Raw genomic sequence first — 17955 nt, forward strand, 5'->3', positions numbered from 1 at the left:
AGGAGTTGATTCACTTTTTCCACTGTCTAAAGTTATTAATTTTCTAAAAGAAAGTGGATTCCTCCATAAACTTTAGAATTAAAATGCATATACTGGTTATCACTAGATACCTTGTGTTTGGCGCAGCTTAGCCTGAGTCGCTCTTGTGCCAATAAACCCAATATAACTAAATATAAATACAAATTTTTTTTAACTGCTCATTGTTTGAAAACGTGACACACGAAATATTGCCTCTCAAATGCCATGCTCGTAACATGCCATCATTTTTTTTTAATCAAATGACTATGCGAAATATAAATTGGGGTTTGTCACTGCCGAGCATCATGCATGCATTCAGTATTTTTAAACTGCAGCAACAACACTTTTTAACTCTCACACTTCTTGGCTCATTCAATTCTCAGCACTTGTTCTGCCCGTGCATGGGGCAGATATGTGTTCATAGCATAGTTCTTAAAATTACCTAGAGAAGACTAGTGCTGCGATTGTTCAGCGACTGTGGGAAGAATGGGTCATACAAGGATTTGCCTAGTCTGTACTTGCGGGCAGTGAACCGCTCTTGTGGCTTCATTTATTGCTGTGTTTCGGTTTTCTTTGAATGAAAGAATAGACGGTTATAAACTTTGTGAGCCATTTTGAAATAATGAGCCTAAAAGGTTAGTGAAGTGAAACTACTGAACATTGGCTGATTGTTGTTTTGTGACAAAGCGACTTCAAGCTAAATTAACACGCACAGGGCCAGAAGTATGGAGATTAGACAAATCCGTGTCCGACCCATCATTCCTATGCTCGTTGAAGCACCGTGCAGTGAAGCTCCCATACACACTAGTGCCAGAGTTCGCTCTGGAGTATTTGTAGGAAACTCTATGGTCCAAAGGATAGACACTGCTGTTGGAACGGTCAATAGAAGGCTAAAATGCCCCTTAGATTTTGTTGTAGAGGCCAATGGCTGGGTTTATTGCTTGAGAATGAAGCTGGAGATGTATGTTTATTGTTCAAATGCAGTGCTGACTCTAAGCAATTTTTTTTTTCATACACGCATGTCGTGGCTTATCTGGCTATTTCTTAACAGTGTGCCACTACTTTGTAAAATCCTTCTCATTGTGGTCTTTTGAATTTATAAAATTGTGCTCCGTCAAGCAAAATTGCAGCAGGGTGGAGAACGACATGAATGGACAACAAGAAGGTGACACAGGCTAGAGCTGACTTCGAAGTTATTTTGAACTCAAAAAAGACACATACGTGTAGAGAAAAAAATAGCAGTGCACTTAAGAACTTGGTGCAAGCACCGTGCATGAAAGTAACTGGTGACAATGTAAAAAGAAAAAAGTTAAAATACTATCGTACAAGTTCATCTGCATTGAAAAGATGATCTACTTTCTTCTGAGCAAATTAATGGAAGGCATGTTAATGCATGGTTCCCTCAAACCAGGAGTGGGGGCACGCTGTACAATCTCTCAACTATATACATTATTACTTTTAGAAATCAGTGAGTTTTGACTGTAAGCAAGAATGGAACCACACCTCCTACAATACATGCTCAAACGTCCAGAGTTGCCACTCTGCACATTGCAGGGATGTTTACATAAGCGCACCTTGAACCACCTTGAAGATTGGCCGACATATTGTCTGCTATATGACACTGAGATGACATACACCATGTTGTTGACACTCAGTACGAATAAGTCCTTGTGCTTGATCCTGCAGTCGTCTTTTCTTGTGATAGTGGAAGTCGTTAGCTTGTACAGTTTTTGGGGCCTATAAAAGACAACTTTCACCTCTTTTGTGCACAAATCCAGATACTCACTCAAATGCTCACGTTAGTCACGTTAGTTGGTAATAAGATTGCGCTGCATTATGCTGTGCATCTCCTTGTTTGTTGAACTGTATGACCTGCTTGCTAGTTGCTTGTGATGCTGGATTGTCTGTTTTTTTGTGTATGCAGTGGTAGTTCCGTTTGCTGGTGACACCACAAAGCATGGCCTGTCGCTCTCGCTCGGTCAGCCAGTGCACATCTTGGAGCAGTGTGGCGGTGAGTGTTGCACCTAAGCATTCGGTGATGCTTTTCAAGAATTTGTAAGTCTTGTCCCTTTTGTGTTTCGAGCTCCTGCTATCATTCTGGAGAATGGGGCGCAAGGGAAGCACTAACAGAACAAGTGGTGATGCAGGACCGCTTCTTAGGAAAATGTTCTCTAAGTGCAAGGACTCGAAGCGGTACGGGTGCAGAAATACTAAAGCACCTGCTATCATTGGAGAAATGGCTGCAAATACCAAACACACATTGGTTGACGCACTGAAATGCCATGCTTTCACAATTCAGTTCTGTTCTAGCCTTGAATAAGACAAGTGCAGTTGTCGAAACGACGGCTTGACATAACCCCTGTTTACGGATTTTTTCAAGTGATACTCTCGTTACTCTTCCGAGCATTCCCGGCTGAGCACTTACTCTTGCTTTCCTGAGTATCGAGAAAAATGTATAAAAAATAGACAGATTTTTTTTGTTGAAAGTTATAGTGTTAAGACGATGGCGTTTCAGACACTGCAATCAGACTCAACTCCGTCTTTAAGGTATAAGGCAAAAAAATACTTGTTTATTTAACTGCGCTCGGAAGTGCTCTGCTGTCACTTGAGCGTCCCCGCATCCCTTGCTCGCGCTCTTCTTCTTTCTCGTTTCCTTATCCCAGCCCAGAACGTGAAAAATAATCAACATTCCCGGCCGCGCAAAGTTACACTTAGTTCAAGTGGGTACAGTCTTTGTATCGGCCTCATCGCAAGGTGACCGCCTTGCAACTTGATCTTGCAAGAACGAAGGATGAGACCGTCAGCACTGCGGTACACTTCCGTGACCCTTGCAAGCTTCCATAGCTGGTGTGGCGTGTTGTCCGCATGCGCGAGAACGATGTCCCCTTGCTTCAATGCTGTATTTGATTTCGTGTCGGCAAAGTGTGCAGATCGTAATTGCAACAGGTATTCTTTTCGCCAACGCTTCCAAAAACTTTCAACCAGCAGCTTCCTGTAGTTGTATCTGTGTATGGCGTCTGATCGTTTGGAATTACTGTTGACTTCGTCAGCGGTCGCATATGGTATGGAAGTCGGCCTTCGTCCAGGGAGAAGTTCGGCTGTCGTCAAAGTGCAAGGTTCTCCTGCATCTGTCTCGATGAAAGTCAGAGGCCTAGAGTTTACGACTGCTTCGACCTCCACCAGCACTGTCGATATTTCTTCGTAGTTCAGACGAGCTTTGCCGATCATTTTTCGCAACGGAAGCTTCACTGATCGTACAAGGCGCTCCCACCATTCACCCCATCAAGGAGCATTTGGTGCTATAAACTTCCACGAAATGCCGTTGGTGCTGAGGTGACCAGCGACGTCTTCTTCAGAGAACATTCGGTGTAGCCGCTTTATATCTGCCGATGTCTTGTGAAAGCTTCGTGCGTTGTCAGAATAGATCACCCTTGGTAATCCTCTCCGAGCTGCAAATCGTCGTAGGCACAGCAGGAAAGCCTCGGATGTCATTTCCGAGACAAGCTCGAGATGCACGGCTCTAGATACGGCGCACATAAAAAGTGCAACGTAGCACTTCATGTCCCCTTTCTCCGTGCGTGCATACAGAGGGCCCGCGAAGTCGACTCCTACAACTTCGAACGGGTTCGTTGGTGACACTCGATGACTTGTTAACGGAGCAGTCTCAGCACTTCCTGGGCCCGCACTGAAACGCTTGCATATATTGCAGCCATGCAGCACTCTTTATACCTAAGAGCGAGCTCGACAAATCCAGTAGCGTTCCCGAAGCTACATAAGTGTATCTCTAACTCCTCCATGTAGGACTTGAAGATGGGCTCTGTTTGCCAAAAGTGCCGAAAAGTGGTGGCTTGACGGCATTATGATTGGGTGCTTGACATCTTGTGTAGAAGGCATGAGGGATAAACGGCCTCCAACCCGAAGAATTCCGTCTTTGTCTATGTAAGGGCGTAGTTCAGCGATTCGAGATGTAGACTCGACTGGTTGGCCGTTGGTCAAAGTGGCGAGTTCTTCAAGAAAGCCTTGCTCTTGTGTACATCTTATCCAATACTGTTCAGCGTTCAGGATTTCTGTTGCCACGAGATGTCCTGTATGATTACTTCTTTTTCTGCATCGGTCAGTAAATCTGAAAATCCACGCAGTGACTCTGAGTAAGTGCTGAAGCCTGCTGTACCGTTGAATATCAATTATCGGAACTGAGAAGCGTGTCATTAGTGCGACGTGGACTGTTGTAACTTCACCTTGGGTGGCTTCCGCTATGTCTAGTTCACTGAACTGTAAAGGCCATTCAGACATCGGTTTAGTTAGCCACTTGGGACCATGCCACCATTTTGAGCTGCACAGCAGTCTTTCAAGCGTCGCGCCACGTGTGAGTAGGTCAGCCGGGTTATCCGTTCCAGGACAGTATCTCCACTTTGATGGATCTGTAGTGCACCTAATTTCATTGACTCTGTTGGCTACGAACTGTTTCCACTTTTTGACGTCACCTTTTATCCATGACAACACAATAGCGGAATCTGTCCACATCGTGTAGTCAACTTGAACATTCCTCAAAGCGCTTTTCACGTATGCCAACATTCTTGAGTTGATTAAGGCAGCCAGCAGCTCCAGTCGCGGCAGCGTTTTCTCCTTAATGAATGCTACACGGGGCTTCGCAATCAACAGTATTGGCTCCTCAGGACTTGATACGACGTATATCGCTGTTTCGTATGCCGCTGGACTGGCATCGCAGAAAAACATGTACTTGAAGCACATTGGGCTTCCTTGCTCCGCCGCCCAGATAGCGAGGAACGACGACGTCTTGCAGTTGCGGCAGCTGGATGACCCAATCATTCCATTCTTTTTGCAGGTCATTGGGTAGTACTTCATCCTTGCCAATTACTCATATCCACAGTCTCTGAAACAATATTCGTATGGCAATAGTATATGGTCCTACAAATCCCAACGGGTCAAATATTCTTGATGCTGACTGCAAGACAAATCGTTTTGTATTCGTCTGTGTTGTCAAAAACCGGAGTAGATTTTCAACCGAAAAGTTGAATTCATTTTTTGCAGGATTCCAAACCAAACCCAGGACCTTGACCGACGTTTCATGAAGAACGACTATCTCATTACTAGTAGATTCCACTTGATTTTCAAGCGTGCGCATCAAATTTGCTGAATTTGTTGTCCATTTTTGCAAAGTCATGCCGGCCGATTTCATTATTGTGCGCGCTTCTCGGCATAGTTTAGCGGCTTCCTCTTCTGTGTCGGCACCAGTGGCTAAGTCATCCACGTAAAACGACTCGGCAAGAGTTTGCGCTGTTTGTGCCATGACAGCCGGTGCTCTTTTCACGTGGTAGAGAATAGTAGCTGTGAGCAAAAATGGGCTACATGTAGCTCCAAAAGGCACTCGTGTCATCCTCGACTCTTGCAGCTTGCCCTTGGATAAATCTCCTTCTGCAAACCAGAGAAAGCGGAAAGCGTCTCTGTCGTCCTCCCGAATCGCAATCTGAAGGAATGCCTTTTCTATGTCCGCGATAACTGCCACCGGGTGCGTTCTGAAGCGTAGCAGAATTTGCACGAGGTCTTGGTATAAGTTGTCACCCTTTTCAAGGCAGTCATTAAGGTACTTGCATCCCTTGGCATGTGACGAAGCGTCAAACACCACTCTCATTTTCGTCGTCAGTACTTGTTCACGCATGACTTCCTTGTGCGGCATGTAATATAATTTCGTCACCTCTGCAGGTACGTCACTGACTGCTTCGGCGTGTCCTGCCCTTACGTACTCCCTTATGGTACGGTCATACGTTTCGAGCAGTCCTTTCCTGGAGTCGAGACGTTTGACAAGCTTGTCCAGTCGAGTAACGGCTACTTGCCTGTTGCTTGCAAGCTCGAAATTATCCTTCCAAGGGAAGGTCACTTCATATCCTCCGTTTATAAAGCTAATCGTTTGCTCAAAATGCCTCATGGTGTTGCTCATTTCAGCGTATGAAGCATTTCAGCGTATGCTCATTTCGTGTTGCACATGAAGCAGTATATGACTCTGCTTGTTTATCGTGTGCGTAAGTCCTATGTTTTCAAGTTCCCAAAAGGAGTGCAAAATTTCGTCGGAATTGGTAGCTTGGGCTTTTAGCACGCACACCATCATTTGTGAAGTAGTTGGTCGGGACACCAAGTGCGATGTGCTTCCCTGGAAGGTCCATCCAAGCTTGGAGTTCAGTGCGATCAATGATTCGTTGCCTTCGCACCGTGAAACTTCCCCGGTCAACACTTTCCACATCTGATCGGACCCGATAAGTACGCTGATGCCACTCTTAGTTACGATAGATGGATGTTGGAGCTCATCGGCGGCATCGTTTCCCAGCTTCTTGAAAGACGCAACGAAGGCTACGTCCATTGCAGTCTCTGCAATGTTTTGGTAGATGCTTGAGATCTCTATTGCAGTTAAGACTATTTCCGCGTCGGAAAACTGGCTTCGCAGTCGTAGTTCTACTATGCGACGCCTCTTAGCCTCTTGGTCTGATGTATTTGCGAAAGTATTGAAGGCTATTCGAGTTGCTGCCACGCTTTTCAGCTTGAGGTGCTTGGACAGATCTTCAGTTACGAAAGTCCTCTGACTGCCATTATCAAAAATGCCTCGTGTGTAGCAGCAGGTGTCATCATTCATGGCCCATGCTCTGAAAGTCTGAAGAAAAACGCAAGTGGTAGAGCCTTTCTTGATGGGTCTTCTTCCAAGTGATGCGCAGACTGTCTTAGTTTTTTCGTAGTTCTTGTTAGCATAGTTCGACTTTCGCGAACACCTATTGGGATCGCACATGCTTGTAGCGTGTCGAGCTTGGAATCTGGGGCAGGAAATCCTCTTTTTGCAGTCCCGTGCCCGATGTCCTTTGGTGGTGCAGCGGAAACACCTTTTGTCGTTGGAAAGCAGTTCCTTCTTCTGCGTCAGTGACAAGTCAGCTGTGCAGGCTTCCGATCAGTGATGGCTGGACGAGCAGAATACGCAGTTGTCCTTTTTTTTTTCATACCGAGTTGCTGTGAAGCACACATGACGTCGGTTTCTCACGCCGAGAGTACGTCGACTGACTGGCCACGGGGAGTGTTCCGTTTTCTCGTCCTTTGGCATCCTTAAAATCACTCTTCTCCAGGCTTTCCAGCTCGATACACAGGAAGTTGAGCACACGGTCCAGTCCCACGGGTGTAGTTTCAGCTCTCGAGGGATATGCCAACTGGACGGCACATGATCGATGATGCTGCACGACTATATCCCGTGGAAGAGCATGCAGTAGGATGTCGCAGAGCATTGACGAAAATGACGACTTGTGCACACCCAAAGTCTCTAAGCCTCGGATATTCACGAGAACTTGGTCGTATAAGCTGCGTAACGCTTTGGTGTCAGTCGATGAACGGACAGGGCTTAACATTCGTAGCTTGGCAAAATATTCTTGCTCCAGGCGCGTCTTGTCCCCAAATCGCTTCTGTAGCATTTTGATGGCGTCACTGTAGCAACTTTCTGTCGTCGGAAGGCCCGCAATTACTGATGCAGCGTCTCCTTTAATATACAGTCGCGGGTAATGAAACTTCTCTGTGGCAGTGATGCGATTGTTACTATGAACAATTTGGTAAAATTATTCCCGAAATTCGGTCCACTTGCATAGGTCTCCAAAAAAAAGGAGCTATTGTCAGTTTAGGCAATTTAACTCCAGTTCCGTCTGATGTTGCTGCGACTGTCTGGGCAACTGTTTCTTGAGTTCTGGTCGATGTCCTTAGCATGCGATCTTTCTTGCTGAGAATCTCTGCGAGAATGCGCGTAGCACTGTCCTCGTATTGTAAGACGGCGTTGTGCTCGACTTCGAACTCCTCGTCAGGTATATGCGGCTCAATCTCGTTGTTCAGGTTTTCAAGCTCTTCGTTATTAGCCTTCAGCCTCTCAAATATGGGGTTGAGCTGGTCATAGGAGGCAGAGTCGTTAGCGAGGAGCTCACTTGCCTCGTTTATAATCCTTGTGTTCTGTGCTCGCCGCGACGTCCGCTTCGACTTCAGTCGCTCCGTGCCGCTGCAGTTGACTGGTAGCCGTCCGTAGGATCCTGGTTTTCAATCCCGGTTCTTCGGCACCAATATTAAGACGATGGCGTTCTAGACACTGCGATCAGACTCAACTCCGTTTTTAAGGTATAAGGCAAAAAAATACTTGTTTATTTAACTGCGCTCGGAAGTGCTCTGCTGTCACTTGAGCGTCCCCGCATCCCTCGCTCGCGCTCTTCTTCTTTCTCGTTTCCTTGTCCCAGCCCAGAACGTGAAAAATAATCAACAATAGTTATATGGGATACGTTTGATATTGGAGCGCTGTCAGGGTAAAACATAAAAGTTAATTGATTGAGTTCATAGAAAGATTGTTAGTAGCTGGTAGTATCGAAACACTGGGCACAGCAGATCTCAATTATGTACTTCTTTGTATACTGCTTTTGAAATCCGCCTTGGCACCCTGCGAAACACAGATGCCCCAAGAGACTGCATGTAGACTGATGTGTCAACGCCGTTACGAGGCACCTGAGCAAAGGTTAAGGTCGCCTTTAGTTGGGATTGCCTTGTTTATTTTTGTATCTACATTCACCCTCGGGCACTTACAGTTAGATCTGGGGGGGGGGGGGGGGGGGAGTCAAAGAACCGAAGAATGCTCATAAATAACAAAAATGCTACAGTCAGAAAGGAAGCGCATAACCCATCCAAAACAATGGGACTGTAAAACGTAAAGGTGGCAAAGTGGAAGAAGAAAATATTTATGTAGCATGCTGATGTTTTATCATAGTGTTTCCCTGTTGTCGTGCAAGTGCGATTGGAATAACTCCTCTTGCAGGCTGGTACAGGGGCCACCGCATTGGTGACAAGGTCCAAAAAGTGAGTTTGCCTCTAAACTGGCTTTTTGTTTTTGTGCATGCAAGCCTTGCTGTTCCAGTCACAGTGCCTTCAGGTGAACATGCATGGGCTGCATGTTTTAATGTTTTTTTTTTGAGGAGCTTGCTGAATGGTTATTTCTCTTTACATTTAGAAGCCTTGCTTTAGGCAGGACATAAACCGGAAAGCCCTTGTGCATACATGTCTTGTGAAAGAAACAGAGGCAAGAAACTGCATCAACATGAACAGAAGAGTTTAGATGGCCTGTATGCATGCTATATAAAGCTTGTCAGGACAGAAAAGGCAAGTTAAAATGGGTGCAGGAGGCAAGAAAAAGCAGTTTAGTTCTGTACTGTTCACGAATAGTACTGGCCGGATAGGCAAGACGTTCTGCCTCGGTTCACAGGATGTTTATTTCTTAAAGGGGCCCTGCGACATTTCTTAAACATGGTCAGAAAACGCTAGCTATTCATAGTAGAGGCTTCCGAGAGCATGCGAGTAAAATATTATAGCACAGCATGCGGTGTGGAGTTCACAATCAATGAAATCAATTATGAAAGTCAGCGAAAAATTGTTTTCTCTTCTTTGGGCAAATGACAGAAGAGTCTCAAAAATCACTAGTCACAGCCGTTCAATCAGCCATTGCCGGATTTGAACATGGCCCGCTTGGTCAATACATGTATCGCCACGAAAGGCCACGATTTGTTTACGCGTGCGTGTATGATTACACTGAAAAGGCCCCATATTCAAAGAAAGAAAAAAGACAAAAGTTCTCGAGGTCAAAAGGCACACATGACGTATTTTCTTTCCCCATGTCATCCCTCGCTGTTTAGCTTCCAGTGCTTTCATCGGGAGAGAGAAGAGAATGAAATTGTAACGTGCGACAAATCTTTGTAACTCCACTTGTACTGGATGAATTCTTCAAATTTTTGCAGCGGTGAATTCGTGAAGCAATAAGCTATTTTAGTGAATTCATTCTATGGTTACTTCAAAAGTGTTTGAGGGCCCTTTAAAGTAATTTTTAGTAGAGAATTAGGGCTTAATATTTATCAGTAGATATCGTAGTTACAGATATTATCAATAATGACATAAAAGCATTAGAGAAGTTGCATTGCATACAAACATGAGTGCTGCATTCAAACTTCATGTTCTACAGTCTGTTAAAAATATGGGGACATTGAGCATATTACATTGCATATAATTTTGCTGTATTCGCCTCTCAAGCACGTTAATTGTTCTTCTCTGCAGGGCATCTTCCCAGCATCCCACATTGCACTCAAAGCCTGCCATGTCACCAATCAAGGGTGAGTGTGGGCAAACTTTATTTGTAAAGTTGCTGTGACAACCACGCAGTTGTTTTTTTATTTTTGAAGACCTACATGTATTACAAAGATGTAACTGTCAACATATAATGTGCCAGAATGCAACACATAAAAATGGTCATATGTGATCTATTGAAAAACAGATACACTAAATGTATTTGCACTACATTTAATTTCTTCCAATTACCTTGAGTTACTGTGATAGTTGACATATAAGCTAGTAATGCCAAGCAGTGTTGATATTCCATGAGTAAACACACTTGGCTTACCACAAACATGTGATTTTTTCCAATTTGCACCTGCCATTTGCTAGCATATGAATAGTAATATATAAAGGACCCTTCAATTCAACTAGAAAGGAGTATTGTGAAGTTGAAAATTATCACAAACAGATGGTTTATGTTATATACTTGTAAGGTGTCGTTTGTGACAAATTTCTAGAAGTCCGTAATGTGGTTATTGTTTGTCGCCTGCAGACCGTACGAGACAGTGGAGCCAGCTGAAGGAGCCACAGCACGTGAAGTGGCCAGTGTGCTGCGAGAATGGCACCCACTCTGGAAGAAGCTTTACTTGGTGAGAGACTGATAAAAAAAAACTGGGGAGGAGGGTAGCATGTAGGAGAGGGTGTTCATCTTCACTGATGTGAAAAGTCGGATAGGGTGAAGCCGTGAGGCATGCAGTGTTTTGAGAGAGAATTCATCTGATGAGGCACAAGTGGGGCCAAGCATGAGACTTGGCATGTAAGGAAAAGTGTTTCCACCTTATTAACATTGGAAAAGTGCATCTGAATGCAGCTTTTTTTTCTTTCATTTTCTGTCCACTTATTTTTAGATGCAAAGCAGTTCTTCGACTAGCCTGTGTAACGCTGTCCTACACACCTGTGCACGCATGACATACACGTTGAAACATGTTTGTTGCCTACAAGACCTACGCCAGCCATCGTTTCAAACGAATCTTACAGCGCTCACTGCAGCACCCACGTTAGTGCCGTTCAACTCGTGACACCACTCTTGCACAACGATGCTGCTTTGTATACCGTCAGGATTCTCTTCAGGGAGATCGTCCAATTTTTGTCCTACTTCTCATTTTTCTCTGTCTCCTTATTTGTGGCATGCCCTATTTCAGTTCCCTACGACAGCTGAGGAAGGGTGTTTCAGCTCCACTAACATCGTCTGCTATTGTTTGTCTGCTTTGTGATGCCTTTTTCATTTTGAATGGAGCAGTGGCGAGTATTGAAAATCAACCAATATTTGGGGCACACACCCATTCATTATCATGGACCTTGACTTCATGACGCACCATGGAAACAATAGGCGCTGACAAGCCGATCTTTTAAAGTGCTTTGCACCTAAAGCAACATACTTACTCCTCATTAATGAGCCCAAAAATGGCTGAAATTTATGACTCTGCTTCAAAACACAGCACTAAATGGCATCCAAAGGATTTCTGTGAAAGTACTAAAAACAATATAGCATTTCTCATGAGAATACAACAAAACAACCTCTTGGCCAAGATTACACAATATTGGGACAGTTTAAAGCCTTCAACATGTATAGAATGAAAGGTGTGTCTGTCATCCATTATCATTAACAGAAAGTGAATTTCGGCATAGCACACTCATCATTTCCTACTATGCATCTGCCTTCTTGGAATCCTGATCAAATGTTCCCTGAGATGTTGCCTTTCATAAAACACTTTTTTACTTGCGGTCCTCTTCAAGAAGAACATTCACCTCAAAGTCAGTGGTATGTTGTATTCCTGTTCCACATACCATGTCTGCTCTTTTGTTCTGTGCAAACTCACAAAGAGCCAATAGGTCAGACTTAGTAATGCATAAACTCATTAGCACATCTGCATGCAGTAACGAGTTGACTTAAGGGCTGTGTTGGAAGTACAGTTGCTGGGCCCTTAGTGCAGTTCACGTAGTATTCACTACAGCAGTGAAAAGCAGTATCTTGCTGAAGAACTCTATCAGTACTGCAACTCGTCTACCAAAGTTACTGCACCCGTGTATGTCTGTTTGTGCCTGCTCTTCGTCTGCATCTTTTTTTCATGATGAACCTATTTTTTCTAAGTAATGAACCGAGTAGCTGAGCCACAAACCTTGCTGAATCAACAATATGCAGCTGTAACTGAAAGCACTCTGGAAACGTCATTTGTGCCACCACAGTCACTCGCTACAAGAAGCACTGAGCTGTTAATGCACACCATAAAAGGTCACAGCAGTAAAAAAATCCTAACTTTTGCTTCAAAGGCACAATAACATAGGTGAATTCCTGCAAATGCTGCTATAATACAGCTGTAGATATCCAGAAGGACTGATGCGCTTATTACTGGCCACTGTATATTCATACTTATCTTACCTACACTATATAAACAGGTGCCTCAACAGAGACATAGATAGGATAGTATGCAGGCTTATTTTTAAGGATCCCTTGAGGGCTTTTTTTTTACAATTTATTGTCTTTCACTTTGTTCATTATACGACCATACAACACTCTTAGTAGACACTCACAGTTGCGTATGTCGGGTTGATGACTCCTTGGGGAGCTTTTTTTACAGTGTACAGTGAAAAACTGTCACAGTATGTAACCAGCACTTTTTTAAATTAAGAAGGGAATGTTGCTAGCGAACAATGTTCATTATTTTAAACTACTGCAATACATACATGGCTATGCACTCTACTTACACAATGACAGGGATGAAGTGTTGCCTGTAGCCTGTATGCAACCCCATCAATGTCTGAGAACCCGGTCATTTTAACGATCATTGCGAGTCTTTGTGAATGTGTTTGCAAACTGCAGGGCTGTTAACAAATGTCCAGTGGTATATTATGCAGGAGCGTGACGTGGAGCGGTTCACGGCCCTGCGACAGGCCATGTCGGACTTGGTCGAGTGGCGGAGGCAGTTGTTGTCGGCTGCACTGACCCAGGACCAGGAGCGGTCCTTGTGCCTCCGAGCGGCAGCACGCATCGACTGGGGCAACAGACTCCTGGGCCTGTCCCTGGTGCCCCGAACCGAGGGAGGTGCTGTGGCCGATCCCGATCGGCTGGGGCCAGTCGAGCTGTATAGGGTGCATGTGACGAGTGCCACAGCAGAAGCGGATTTGCGACCTCTGCAGCAGCAGCAGCCAACTCATGCAGGTCCACACCTTCGGCTGTCCTTGCGTCATGCAAGCTCCAGCAGCCTGGAGCTTCATTTTGCTCTGTATGATGCCCAGGCAGGACAATTCTTCAGGTAGGCGGACCGTGGTTGGCTTGTGTTAAACTGCTTAAAGTCAACCTGTCCTAGTGGCTTGGTGGCTGTTGTGTTTTCTGGCGAAGCATTAGGTCACAAATTTGGTTCTAAGCTTCTTTTGTCAACGGTGGACTCCTGTAAAGGTCGATCTTATAAGTGGAACAACTGCCTTCAATATAATTGGTTTATCACTGGTATTCCACTCGCCTGTCCACTTCCCAATGAATGGAACCCCTTTTAAATGGAACCTATAGTCACGCGCAAGGAGCTGTAGGGGCAAAAACAGCAAGACAAGAATGTTGATCCTGATAGAAGGGCTGTCACTCCTCGTCTTCTCCATCTTTTGTGGCTGGTCACGTCTTGCTGGCTCGGAACATCTGGTGAGAATATGCTCCTGGTCTCTTCAGGTTTCATTTAACGAGAGTCTACAGTATTTTGAAAGAGGCAGATTGAAAAGATGCATTGACCTTTGTACTGCTTTAAACTCAAAATAATTCAAATTATTACTTCGACCTCCCATTGTGGCACCTCACAAGGGCACTTCATCAGATCGAAGCGTTTAATAAACTTTACAAATTGATCGCTTGGTGGTTCTTGTCTTTATTTTTGTGGTTGCAGTTTCTTTATGGTGTGTGAGCACCAGGTAACATTGTTGTGACAATGCAGCCATTTTTTATTTTTCATTTGTGGTTGCTCACACTTTAATGACGTTTTGTTCCCCTTTAGTATCATTTTGTTCCCTGCAACATGTACAAGTTTGGTTCATGTTTTGGCGTTGTTTTACTAGCATTCTCATGCAGTGCGCATGTGTACACAAGCACTGCAATAAGTGAACAATGCAAAATCTCGCTGGTGCCTACTTTCTTCATTCCACATGCTTTTTTGAAGATGGTTTAGGCAGGATTTACTGTGAATAGAGGTGGGGAGATGGTCAGACAGAAGTTTTTACGCCTGATAGTTTGAAAGATGCCTTGCCTTTAGCAGTGGTTCTTAATTGGCATTGTTGGTTTGGGAATATTGTGGCAAAACAGTGAAGACAACAGGACATGAAACATACAGGACAAAGCACTGTGGGCTCTGTCCTGCATCTGGCACTATGTCGTGTATGTTCTTTGTCCCCTTTTTTCCACTGTTCTGCCCCAACCTTTAACACTCTTCAGAAAGGCTGGGCCTACTGTGTGAAGGACACCACGGCAGTGCAGGTTTGCTTCTCTATCGCAGTGAGAACTTTCTTGTGAAGAGTGCCAAGTGTGGCCAGTCAAGCTTTTTGGCCAGCCATGCGGCCGTATTCATGGTAAGACAACCTCTATCTCTACTGGTTCGTCTACATCAGCATGTATTTGTGTAGAGGAAAGATGGAGAAAAAAAAAACAGACCTTCAAAAAATTTATTAATTGCATTAATAAATTGAGATTGAATTAAGACAATTTTTCGACAGTGAATTGCCTGCATAGCCACTAGTAAGCAAAAATGACTACTGGAAGTGTGGCAGCAAATATGATGGTTGATCATGGGAAATTCAAAGGTGACCTTTTGGATCAGAATTATGCCGACATGACGCAAAGTCAAGACTGGAGAAATTATTATTTGGCCTTATTGCCACGTATCAATCAATAAACACTGTACAATAAAAAAAAGTTGAATGGTCACTCTGAGTGCATGACTGTGCGTTAGTTGTATTTATTTAAGACACAATAGTTTCCATGTTCTTTCACAGGACGTCTACCGGCCAGAAGACCAGCAACTCCATCTGGTTGTGCGTGTCATCAGGACAGGTTGTCTAATCTTTTCTCTCTCTTTTTTTTTTTTCACTGTTGCTTGCATTTTCGTTAATTCATGTGTTGGTATGAACACAGAGAAAGAGTGTGATTGTTAGCTAGATGTAAATAATTTGCTTGCTTATTTTTCACAGTAAAGCCTTGTTGGTATGTCTCCTCAGAGGCGTGCGTCTGTGAAAGTAGGCATTTGGTGTGTAGCGACACCACTGACCCAAACTAACAGGGGAGAGGGGTTGACTCCCTTCCACGCCTAGCCATGCATGGCTTTGCCATGTCCGGGGAAAAGGGGATTCTGGGGGTTGAGCCAACGTCAAATGATTGGACCTTTAAGGCCCCCCCGGTAGAGCCAATCCATCCTTTTGGCTTCGGCTTCACATTAGACGGCACCCCTGGGCTCACCCACCCAGGGTAAATCGGCAGTCGCCTTTCCCTATCTCTTTCTCCCTACATCTTCGTATTTCTCACTTTTTTATCTTTCCTGTCGACTTCTTCCTTCTTATTACTTGCAATTTTCCCGGCAAATAGCCTACCATGGTCTAGGCTCATTGAGTTATGGCAGTGTTGTACGGCTAACATATGCAAGCTTTTAGCATCTGCAAACTTCCAGCGTCCCCTCGTTGGGCTCCGTGGTGGGTGGCCGCCAACGTTGCTTAACAACATACAATTAGCATGCATAAAGCATTCCCTTTGCTTAGTGATCGTGCCTCCTCAAAGCAGGTTCGCACTGAAGACATCAATTTTTTTAACCGGCCAAGATAAATCTTCCCTCACTTCCATGTTATACACTGCGAGAAAAGTAGCAAGCAAGCCAGAACTGTGTTTCCCTTTGTAGTTGCTAGGTGCTTAAATGAAACTCTCAGTGCTGGGTACAAGGTTACCGAAATGGCCCGCAGAGATCTACTCTTTGAGATATGAGAGAAATACCAATTCGAAAAGCTGAACTTTCTCACAACTTTTTGGCGACACACCAATCAGTATTACACCGCACAGGTCTATGAACTCTGCTCGCGAGGTAGTATGGGACGCAGATTTGCTTGACCTGACCGATGCTAAACTTCTGGAAAGATGGAAGAGCCAGAACGTGACCAACGTACAGTGTATTATGATAAGAAAAGAAAAAAAAAAGGAAACACTAACTAAACACTTAATACTGACCTTTTCTTCAAGCCATCTGCCGAAAACCATTCAATCCGGCTATACAAAGACTTCCGTGAGGCCATATATTCCTAACCCCCGCCATTGCTTCCAATGTCAAAGATATGGCCACGGCTCTCAAAACTGTCATGGCCGGCAAACTTCTGCTCTGTGTGGAGTCTTGGGCCACGCGTCCGACAACTGCGAAGAACCAGCACACTGTGTGAACTGTGGCGGAAATCATGGCGCATACTCACAGTCGTGTTCATTCATTTTGGAAAAAAAGAGAAAAAGATCATCATATTGAAAGTAAAAGAAAACATTACATTTAAAGAAGCTAGAAAAAGAGTCTTGCCATTTTATGGCCCCACATATGCTGATGTGGCGCGTCTGGGGCAGCGCCGCACCAGCCCTCGCCACTCCTTCAGCCCGCGCACAGCGAGCCATCAGCTGTGGCACCTGCCCCCAAGGTGGCAGTGGTTGAATTTACTCCTCCTACTATTGAACAGAGACCAGAGACTGCAGGGTCCTCATGTCTCAAGACCTCACCTCACCAGACGAGACCCAAACTTCGAACAACCAGCTCGCATGTGTGGGCATCCAGTGCCTCCGAGGAGGCAATTGATATGGTGGCACCCCTGGTGCGGAAAGAGCGGCGCGGCTCTCTGGAGTGCACTAAAAGAACTAAAAAGCTGATAACAGGGCCTGATGACAGCCTCGTTACTTGAGCTCAAACTTTCAGCTTAAACAAGTCCCCCCCTTAGCGTACACACAGCACTACTTTACTTCCAATATGGAGACACAAATTATACACTGGAATGTCGGAGGACTGCTTAAAAACATCAATGACGTCCAAGAGCTCTTACACAAATACGCATCAAAAGTGCTGTGTGTACAGGAAACACACCTAAAATTCTCCAATACAAACTTTCTACGCGCTTATGTCATATTCCGAAAGGACCGATATGATGCTGTAGCGTCATCTAGTGGCGTGGCCATTATGGTTAATCAAGGGGTAGCGTGTACACATTGACCACTTCAGACATTCTTTGAGGCGGTGGCTGTTCGAGGAGTACTTCTAAACAAACTAGTCACCGTCTGCTCTTTGTACATACTTCTGCACCACCGTCTTGAAAGACATGAATTCCGGTCTTTAATAGTTGAACTACCTGAACCTTATCTGCTCCTTGGGGACCTAAATGCACATAGTGGTCTGTGGGGCGATTCTCTCTGTGATGCACGAGGTCGTCTCATCGAAGAGTTTCTCTTCTCTTCCGGTGCCTGTCTGTTGAATAGGAAAGAGCCAACATACTATAACGCCGCCAACAAAACTTACTTGTCTATAGACCTCAGCATCGTATCTCCTCCACTTCTACCCCTACTGAAATGGAAAATCATAAATTATTTATATGGAAGTGACCATTTTCCTTTAGTGTTGAGTACACCAACATCATATGAATGTCCTTCACTTGTCCTCCACTGACATATGTAGGTTAAGCATAGATGAAGCTGTGAAGTACTTCACACCTTTTCTTACTGATGCAGCAGCCAAGTGCATACTGATGCAGCAGCCAAGTGCATACCCACTGTACTTC

The 17955-nt window shown here is 44.7% G+C and overlaps 1 protein-coding gene across 3 annotated transcripts in view; it reads left to right on the plus strand.

The window, feature by feature from the left end:
* The window catches only part of spg (dedicator of cytokinesis spg), a 212128-nt gene that overhangs the window by 9058 nt on the left and 185115 nt on the right, over positions 1–17955 (plus strand). For all 3 annotated transcript variants that reach the window (XM_075896109.1, XM_075896111.1, XM_075896110.1), the window contains exons 2-8: positions 1943–2029; positions 8852–8892; positions 10138–10193; positions 10688–10784; positions 13051–13448; positions 14670–14742; positions 15166–15223. In XM_075896109.1, coding sequence (XP_075752224.1) covers positions 1943–2029; positions 8852–8892; positions 10138–10193; positions 10688–10784; positions 13051–13448; positions 14670–14742; positions 15166–15223 — 810 coding nt within the window. The remainder of the gene's footprint in view (positions 1–1942; positions 2030–8851; positions 8893–10137; positions 10194–10687; positions 10785–13050; positions 13449–14669; positions 14743–15165; positions 15224–17955) is intronic.

Source organism: Rhipicephalus microplus, chromosome 5, assembly GCF_043290135.1.
Source record: "Rhipicephalus microplus isolate Deutch F79 chromosome 5, USDA_Rmic, whole genome shotgun sequence".
NCBI lineage: Eukaryota > Metazoa > Arthropoda > Arachnida > Ixodida > Ixodidae > Rhipicephalus > Rhipicephalus microplus.